The sequence below is a fragment of the Copadichromis virginalis genome, linkage group LG1 (genome assembly GCF_057382275.1).
Source record: "Copadichromis virginalis isolate Kocher_CV1m ecotype Utaka linkage group LG1, C_Virginalis_male_GT1.1, whole genome shotgun sequence".
Taxonomy (NCBI): domain Eukaryota; kingdom Metazoa; phylum Chordata; class Actinopteri; order Cichliformes; family Cichlidae; genus Copadichromis; species Copadichromis virginalis.
Genome location: NC_140618.1, coordinates 11,786,657 through 11,796,287, shown reverse-complemented (window position 1 = coordinate 11,796,287; position 9,631 = coordinate 11,786,657). Strand labels below are relative to the sequence as shown.

Sequence of the window (9,631 nt, the reverse complement as noted above, 5' to 3'; positions counted from 1 at the left end):
TATGTTTTTCACAAATGTTTACTCGTTAATTGCTCATCTAAAGTAATTGATTAGCTACCCAAGGGCACTTATTGCTCATTCAAAGTGGCCACTTACACTTGTCTAGCGGTTTATTGGTAATTCAGACTAGTCTTTTAAATGTTGTAGCACATGTTAACCAATCAAATCAAGATTTCTAGAAAATAATTGGCTCATTTAATATAATCTATTATTCATAGTATTGTTTACCTTTGTGATAATAGCCCATAGCCCATCCCTGTTTTGTGAGATGTTGTTTTATTTGCTTTGTTGATGTTGATTTTGTGATATGGAAGAATGTCATTATTAATCTGCTTTATGCAACAGACATAGATAGTGACTGATGAATTTACATATTAATGATTCCTTATATTAGAATATTTGCATGTTTGTTTATTCCAATTGGTAACACTACCAGTTCCCTCAGCAAGGCTCTCAAAACACTTTCCTCACACCTGGAAACAATATTCAGAGTTTTACATGTTTCTGTGTAAAACCTTCTTTCAATACTGCATGTAAAAGTGGACTAATTAACCATTCAGTGCAGTATATACTGCATGCACTTTATTGGACAGTCAGTCCAATATAGTTAAGTCAGCATCATCAGAAAACAAAGAAAATATAATATAAAATATAATCTATCCACAGCTGTTAACACAAAGTCATTAATAATCTCTGTCATTAGTAATCTCCATATCAGTAAACTGATGCCCATTCTCTGAATACTGATTTCAGAGCATGAAAGCCCATTTTGGTATTAAGTGAATCCCTACTACAGCGATCAAGGTAGTTTTAAAAAAGTGGTTTACAAAAGGTTTATCAGTTGAGGGCTGGGGAATTTTGGACTGATTCCATCTTGGACAGGTAGGATATGAAAGTCATTCTATGTGGTGTTCCCACAGATGACGTGGGATAGAGATACTGATGTAACAGTCTGACCGAGAGCTAAGTTGGATTAGCATTTATTTTTCATTTGTGTGTGTGTGTGTGTGTGTGTGTGTGTGTGTGTGTGTGTGTGTGTATTAAAGAGTCATCACAAATATTCGAAAATATATCTATCTATGAATATCACAGAAAAGTGAAAACTCCTTCGTTTGGACAGTGGACGTAAACGCAACCTAGACACGTGACTAAAACCAGGAAGTGAATTCAGTGTCAACAAAAGGGTGAGTGTGCAGTTATTCGTATAGAGTTTTAGTTTTATTCTTAGTTCTGTAAGGCTCAGTTATTTAAAAAAAATGTTTTAAATCACCCAAACTAAACGGCATGAAAAGTTTAATTTAGAAAATTCGGCATGCTTCGTGAGCAAACGCTAGGCAGCTAACCGGGTCGAGTGGTAACGTGATTCATTACAACCTCGTAGAAAAGGTAATCGTCAGGTAATAGCGCATTTTGTCGTGAGTTCCTCCTGTGGATCATGGGTCTGAGGTTTATTTTGTGTCAAAAAGACCTGCCTTATCTTCACACTGAAGCAGAGTGAAGTGTAATATTATACTGTTAGCTAACAGTGTATATGTTGTGGTCTACCCCACTGTGTTAAGCTTGTGTTCTGTGGACTAATTGCAGGTGTGTAGGGTTATTAAACAGGAAGAGATGGCCTCGTCAGAATGGAATCTGTCTTTGAAGCTGGTTGATCAGCCCAAATCTACCTTCCACTTCCCGGAGATGATGCCAGGTGATGTTCCACCTGGAGGATACAGGGTCGCCACCCTGAAACAGCTTGTTGCAGCTCAGTTCCCAGACTCCATCCCAGACCCTGAACTAATAGGTACACCCAAAAACCTCCACTGTTAAACTTGGGTTGATATGAGACCTTGACATACAGCATGAAGTGCATGCTTATTGTTCATCATCCTTTAGCTGTCAGTGAAATCTGTGCATGTCTCTATGTGAAAATCTCACCACTCTTCTGTGTGTTTACCAGAGTTGGTCCACTGTGGACGCAAACTTAAAGATGACCTTACACTGGATGCCTGTGGGATTCAACCAGGATCCACCTTACACATCCTCAAAAAGACGTGGCCAGAGCCAGAGAGTAGTCCAGGTCTGTGTGTATGCATCATTTAAGCTTAAAACTGTGTTTAAGCTGTAAATGACATTGAACGTGTGAATCTGAATGTGTGTTTGTATTTTCCAGAGCCAGTAAACAGGGTAACTGCAGCAAGGGAGTTCAGGGTGTTTCATGCTGCTCTTCATTCTCTCAGCTCGGCCTACAGGGACTCGGTGAGTAGAGGAGAGGAAACACACTGACGGTAACTGAGCTGCTTAGGATTTCAGCTAATTTTTAGTGAGTGTTAAAAAGAACTTGATCCTTCATTCACTTCTTATGAGATTTCTCTCTCTCCACAACAACCATTTTGGCTAATATCTAAATTTTGTTTGAGGAAAAGAAGAATCAGAGATCTTTTGCTTGTTAGGCAAATGTGTAAACAAGCTGCTGTTTCAGCAAGGCGTGAATGCTGTTATGCACAGTATATTAGATTAGTTAATGACTTTTAAAATTAACATTGGTTTTCCAGTGTTAGTCCATGATGTGTTAACTCTATTTGAAGTAAAGTACCGGAATAAGAAACTCATTTCAGCACCTGCAACTGACGCATGCAGTAGAATGGGACCACTGAAGGTCACTTTGAGTCTCATGTCTTGTCCTGAAGCTATCATTAGCTTCTTTACTTTCTATCATTAGCTTCTTTACTTTCCAGAGCCCTGCCATTAGACAAGGTAGTTCATCTTTCAGAGAAAAGTACACAAGTGTTGACATTTTGTGTTTTTGAAAGACATTGTACTCTTCCATTAATGACAAGTATGCTTAAAACAGTTGGCCCTAAATATGAACCACTCAGCTGGAAATATTTTGTGGTGGTTTCACAGCTGCTTCTTGTGCTTTTTTTTTATTATTATTATTATTTTTACAGTGATTACATGCCTTGAACAGACAGAAGTGTAGTTCCAGAAAAGAAATGTTGTTTTGTGTTGAGTTAAGGGAATAGTTATCAAGTGAAAACATGAATCAGCTGTAAGAATGGAAAAACAAAAATCATTCATAATTCATTGGCTTAGCTCTTTTTTTTTTTTTAGGCCATGTGGCTTCACAGCTTGCATAAAGTTATTTGACACAGGCACTAAATTTTATTTTTGTCATGCCTTAAACTAAAATAAATACATAAATAAGTAAACAAATAAGCGTTTGTCCTTGACCATGCTGGAATCTTCTCCACTGTCCTTTGGATGATGTCACATCTTTGTTCAGTGGTGTTTACCTCTGATTGCATCACCCTAGTTGCATGTCGGAGCTATGGATAAACAGACCCCAGGCCACTAGGAGCTGCTTTAAACATAAATGAGTTTAACTGTTGCAGCCTTTGCAGCATTCAATCTCAGCAACATTACAGCATGTTGGCTTAAAAAAAGATTGGACTAGGTGGATTCTACATAAACTGGTATAAATAAGTCACTGCTATTGATAGTGCACTATATGAACAAAACAAGTGTGCCACATATGCATTACAAGAGCTGCTTGGCCTTGGTCCACTGGAGCTCCAGGGGCACCTTATTCAATTATTAAATCTTTCCCCCATAAAGACAGCATTTGATGAACTCCCCGTACCCTTAATGATGAGTTTTCTGACACCCCAGAATAAATCTTTTTTTTTTTTTTTTAAAGAGATGTTGTTTAACATTCATTGGAATTGTTTCTGGGTTTTTCCAAGCTGCACAGGCAGAGACCAAACCCAGTAATCTTGTTCTTTAAGCAGGCCTGACATATGGCAGAAGCCATTCACTTCAGAAAAACAAGTTCAACCGTTACTTATAGTGACCTTTAGAATAGAATAGAATAGAATAGAATTCAACTTTATTGTCATTGCACATGCACAGGTACAGGGCAACGAAATGCAGTTTGCATCCATCCAGAAGTGCTTTAGTGATGTCCTTTCAGGGAGTAAAGAGTTATGAAGTGTTTGCCCCAGTTCTTTGGTCCATATAGTGTAGCTCATAAAAGTCAGGTCAGATGATACAGTAGGTCCTGTAGATGTATATAATCAGACGTACTTGTTAGTTCACATGCTTTGGGTGCTGTGTTATGGCCCTCAAACATCATTGCTATCATCCTCAACTTGTCATTTACATTCTATATAATGTACTGTATTTGAACAACTAGTACTTGCCCATGCTACAGTATTGCTTGGCCTGTTTGTACTTTTTGGCATACTGATAGACTGCATTGCCACGAGAAAAGTGAAACAAAAAAAAATCAGGTTAATAGATGTTAACCTATAACATCTACAGTAGATTTAATAGATGTTGTTCCCAACAAGCTCATCTATAACTGGAAGGTTGCCGGTTCGATCCCCGGGCTCTCTGTCCTGGTTGTTGTGTCCTTGGGCAAGACACTTTACCCTACCCTACTGGTGTTGGCCAGAGGGGCCGATGGTGCGATATGGCAGCCTCGCTTCTGTCAGTCTGCCTCCACCAGTGTGTGAATTTGAGAGTGAATGAATAGTGGAATTGTAAAGCGCTTTGGGTGCCTTGAAAAGCGCCATATAAATGCAATCCATTATTATTATTGTTATTATTATTATTATTATTATTATTATTGTAGTAGTAGTAGTAGTAGTATTATATGCTAAAAATGGGTAATTTTAGCCAATTGCTAACTGGTTGCTAGACATGTATAATTCAACTTTTGAGGCTATAAATGAGATGTTACTGGCATGAAAATAAAACAATAAGATGCTTTCATGTGGCTAAAAACAGGTTTTTTTTAGCTCATTGCTTGGTGGCTGCCAAGACACTTGATGACATAATATATCATGAATAATACTACAATTTAGTCATTTTAGTTTGCTAGTTGGTTGTTAGGCAACAGGATGATCTTATCATCTCTGATATCGATTATAAACTCGAGGGTCCTAAGATGCACCCTTGTGCCAAGTTTGGTTACTTAAACTCTTGATGGTCTCTGAGGAGTTTGCGATCAAAGAAACAAAGCTAACCCTAACAGAGAGGCAGAAGTTTCATATGTTATCGTAAGAAAACACTAGTAAATACCACAGCTGTTACTGTAACTGCTGCTACATCACCACTTCTTCTTCTTTTGCTACTATATTTATTGTCTTTTCCCCTCTCATAGGTCTATAAAATGCTGACAAACAAAGAGTCTCTGGATCAGATTATTGTAGCCACACCTGGACTCAGGTCAGACCCAGTTGCTCTAGGTAAGGTCATTCTGAGTTTTATGAACATCTTTAAGCGGGTTTTGTTGTACCATGCAAATAGTAACAATTTCCTTAAATCCACACTCAGGAGTTCTCCAGGATAAAGATCTCTTTGTACAGTTTACAGACCCCAACATGTTGGATGGGTGAGTATGGCTTTCCTCTGATTTCAGCTCTGTTATGACGCATAATATTCATGTACAGTGCGGTGGATGGTTGTCTGTCTCTCATAGGTTAATCAGTTCACATCCGGCCCTTGTCAATGCCATCATCCTGGTCCTGCATTCTGTGGCAGGCAGTATGCCCGCTCAGTCCAGTGCCAGCTCTTCTCGCAATGTATCAGCCAGTTCATACAGCGATATGCCGGGTAAGCAATATAACTGAACTGAAGGAGGAGCATATCGATAAAGTAGTTCCAACTGCAAAATCATCTAAAATTCATTGTGCTGTTTCTTCCTTTTAATAATATTGTGCGTGTTTCTTTTAAGTGAATGTCCAGGTTATTAATCAGACAAAGCTTTTTGTGTTTTTTGGCAGGAGGCTTCATGTTTGAGGGCATGTCAGATGATGAGGATGAATTCCAGTCTGTAAGTCAATACAAAACTGCAAAGATCATGTATAGAAACACTGATGCCGTGTGATGTTTAATGTTGTTAATAGCCATAACGTCACTTGGTGTGCCTAAATATGTGTGACAGAGTAGCCCAGCAGGCCCCTCTAACAGAGGCGGAGTCTCTGCAGGAATGCGTCCAGTGTCCCTGAGCCATAGTGGAGCAACAGGACCGAGACCTATTACACAGAGTGAGCTGGCAACTGCACTGGCCCTTGCTAGCACTCCTGATAGCAGCGCTGTCACTCCGACAACGGCAAGCCAAGTGAGGGTTATTTCCATTTTGCGATAGATATTCAAAAACATGCTTAAATCTTTAAAATAGTACATTTATGCAAAATTTACTTACGATTATAATGTTACACATTAAAAAAAATTACAAAAGCATTATTCCTAACACTCATTGCTTGCTTTTATTTCTCATCCTGTCTTTGATTAAGTCGGACCCCTCCAGTGGCATAGCCCCCATGCCAGCAGGGACACCAGTCAGTAACGATCTTTTCAGCCAAGCACTACAGCAAGCTCTGCAAGCCACCAACATGTCTGCTCTGCAGGTGAACTAACTGAATAAATCCCACATGTGTTCAGTTTATGGAGAAAATAATAATATAACTGCCATTTTCCTCAATGGGTATTGGCTTAGGTATGTAGTGCAGCTGCAAGCTTGTTTAGACAGGGCTATGTGTGGATAAAAGATTAGGCCTTGAACATGTTTTTGTTTTGCTAGGGCCGCTGGCAGTCCCAGATGCAGCAGCTCAGAGATATGGGGATTCAGGATGAGGAGCTGATGCTGAGGGCGCTACAGGCCACAGATGGTGACATCCAGGCTGCCCTCGAGCTCATATTTGCTGGAGGCCAAGGACTCTGAGCCCGTACCCCACGGACAGCCTTTTATAGATAAGAGAGCTTAAAAAAGCTGGTCACCCTGCTGCCCAGAAACAATAGAGCAAATTATGAGTGACAGTGTAAGGATTGCTTAACGTTTCCCAATAAAGAACAGAAGCAATTCAGCTCATCTCCACAGGCCATTTTGTTTCTTATTGATGAGACAAATCTTCTAATAAACTTGTTCATAATTACCATTCAAGCATTGTCCATGCCAGATTTATAGTTTGTTTGCAGTATTAAAACCTTAAAGAATACAACTCAAAGTTCATTTAAAAAGGTATTGGCTATATTTTCTTTACTACCATATATACCATCATTAATAGAATTAATTGACTCGTCAGGTTTAAATGTTGATTTAATTTTGTAATGACTAAAATTAACAATTTTTTTATTTGGTTTCTTTTCTGCCTAATGACTTGAAGGTATGCACAGGCATATGGCCCATTGTAGATTTTTAACATTTCCCACACCTCTATAAAAGATCAGTTTTCAAGTTGTTGTTTCATATAAATGTGTTAAATAAAATCTTCTTTTATTTCAGCTCCAGAAGTTCCATTTAATGCACGTAACACTTATTCTGTATTTACATTATCCTGCCTGCATATGCAATTCCCCTTTGTGTACACTAGATGGCAATGCAGTAGTTTAGTACTGTGGAGAGTTGCCTGATTATCATCTTAGCACACTTGCTGCCCTTTACCCCCCCTATTAATTTAAAGTCTTGGGTTTGATCAGTTTTTTGCTGAACATTTCTTGGTAAATGGTTTGTGTTTGAAGTTGTGTGCCTTCATTTCCTTCAAAGGAGCACAATGCGCCTAGACAGACATCAGCATAAAAGAAAAAGTTGCACAGATAAGGTGAAAGCTTTATTAGCATTCTCTGATATTCCTGTGCTTGTTGGAGAATTGTTACATTAGTTAAGCCCCCTTTCCCCCCCAGCATTATTACAGACGGATACATTTGCTTTGTTTTGTTGTCTCCCGTTGGGGTATTCAAGGGGAGGACATATTGTTAACCCCCCCCCCCTAAACACGCACACACATACACCCTTCCACCCCCTCTTCTTCTGCTACCTACCGTTCTCCATCTACAGTAATTGCCCTGCTTAGTTTTATTACGGCATCTGTGAATGTGACAGCTCAATCAGTGGATTGGCCTTTCATGAGCACAGCACCCAAACAGCGCTTTGTGTCTGTCTGTCCCCATTACCATTTTATATGCACGCACACCTGCGGGCAATTTCCACCTCCAACTGCCTCCAAGGGTATTTTAAAAATAAAGCATTTCTATTGTGCTGAAGGAAACTGTGTCACAGGTTCAAAAGAACAATGGTGAATAAAAGTGCCATTGCCTTTCTTGCATATTAAAAAGGAGACCGTTTCAGTCTTTCAGAAAGAATTGTTTAATTTGAAGCCAACAGAGTAGATGTGGCTTATTGGTGCTTGCTTTAGCTGCAGAATAAATTCAGTTCATATTATATATACTGGTGTTTTGAATGCATACTACTGTATCTAAAGCACAGCTTCCATACTATTCTGAACAGTTTACTGTGGCAAATGGCACTATGAGAAGTTGTCATGGAGATGCTCGATGGTGTGCGAAATGCTGCCACACATACAGTATGGAAAACATGTTATTACACACCATATTTAAGTCCCTTTTGTTGGCAGCTGTAGTATTGACTGTGTAATCCCTGAAATTATAAAACACTATAGAAACTGTTGGTACCTGTCGACTCTGTTTTCACCTTTCCATCTATATCTATATCTCTCTATATCTATATCTATATCTCTCTATATCTATATCTATATCTCTCTATATCTATATCTATATCTCTCTATATCTATATCTATATATATATATCTATATCTATATAGATATATATATCTATATATATATATATATATATCTATATATATATATATATATATATATATATATATATCTATATATCTATATATAGATATAGTAGGGGTGCAACAATACACAAAATTCACGGTTCGGTTCGATATTTTTTTGATACAAAAAAAAAATGTTCATGCCTTTTTAATTTGTCCTTTATTAAATTTTCACGGCACATTCCGCCCCACATCTCTGTGCGTTCATCATTTGTTTGAAGCCAGCTCACCTCCTGCAACTACTTTTCCGAGAATACGTGCTTCTTTTGTGGTTCGGACTCCTTCTGACATTTCTTTGGAGGTGGAGGAACATCACAGTAATTGCTTAAAGGAGCTTGCTTCTTCGACATCTTTAAGAGTTCTAAACAAATGTCTGTCCTCCTCCTGAAAATCTTATGTACGCAAACACGCATTGCAACTTCTGATCTTGTGCCCGTTTTTTATTTTGACAGCGAATGCGCACCTGCGGACCACTTATGTGCAGCCCTGGTTATTTCGCTTGTCATATTGCAGCCACAGAAATTCTTTTGTCCATGAAACCATAAAGCTGCACTTTCTTTTTGCCTTATCGTCTGATTTGTCATAACTTTTCCGTTTTGTGGTAAGCTTTTCTTTGGCTGTCACTTCTTCACCCCGACCTGTCTTATTTGGCTCAGCAGAATTAAAATATTGTGGCGAGCTCAGACAAGGAGGAGACGAAGGTGTCGTTTGGTCTTGCTTCCCGTGAGCTAGCCAGGGAGCACAGCCGTTTATTGACATCTGCAGAAGAACACTGCCGCTAGCTAACTGCTCAGCGCGGCAACAGCACAGCAACAACAACAACAACACACAGGGCTCCCTCTGACCCCGGAAGGACACACCGTCGCAGCGAGAGGGCGTCACCCGTCACTATAGCAACATAAACAAAACATAACTGTACAAACAGAACCCCGAACAGCCCTGACCCGCTACATAGCCCCCACCTAAGGGGTCAGTCGTCCCCGACGACCCCATTACCCCAC

General features: G+C 39.3%; 1 protein-coding gene across 3 annotated transcripts; it reads left to right on the top strand.

Annotated features, from left to right (window-relative positions):
• The first annotated feature begins 1,105 nt into the window (after positions 1-1,105).
• Positions 1,106-7,272, top strand: ubl7b (ubiquitin-like 7b (bone marrow stromal cell-derived)). Of its 3 annotated transcripts, none has more exons than XM_085450984.1 (11): positions 1,106-1,184; positions 1,585-1,786; positions 1,943-2,062; positions 2,156-2,241; positions 5,150-5,234; positions 5,323-5,380; positions 5,468-5,601; positions 5,772-5,821; positions 5,933-6,109; positions 6,285-6,398; positions 6,572-7,272. In XM_085450984.1, the coding sequence occupies exons 2-11, from the start codon at positions 1,612-1,614 to the stop codon at positions 6,710-6,712; spliced, it is 1,140 nt and encodes a 379-aa protein (XP_085307110.1). In that variant the 5' UTR covers positions 1,106-1,184; positions 1,585-1,611; the 3' UTR covers positions 6,713-7,272. The 3 variants fall into 3 exon arrangements, with proteins under 3 accessions (XP_085307110.1, XP_085307127.1, XP_085307119.1); XM_085451001.1 differs by lacking the exon at positions 1,106-1,184 and adding an exon at positions 1,192-1,386; XM_085450993.1 differs by lacking the exon at positions 1,106-1,184 and adding an exon at positions 1,192-1,397.
• The last annotated feature ends 2,359 nt before the right edge of the window (positions 7,273-9,631 follow it).

Coding starts and splice junctions, on each gene's coding strand:
- ubl7b (XM_085450984.1), top strand. CDS start 1,612: ATGGCCTCGTCAGAATGGAATCTGTCTTTGAAGCTGGTTGATCAGCCC. Junction 2,063..2,155: donor AGAGCCAGAGAGTAGTCCAG/GTCTGTGTGTAT, acceptor TGTATTTTCCAG/AGCCAGTAAACAGGGTAACT. Junction 5,602..5,771: donor TTCATACAGCGATATGCCGG/GTAAGCAATATA, acceptor GTTTTTTGGCAG/GAGGCTTCATGTTTGAGGGC.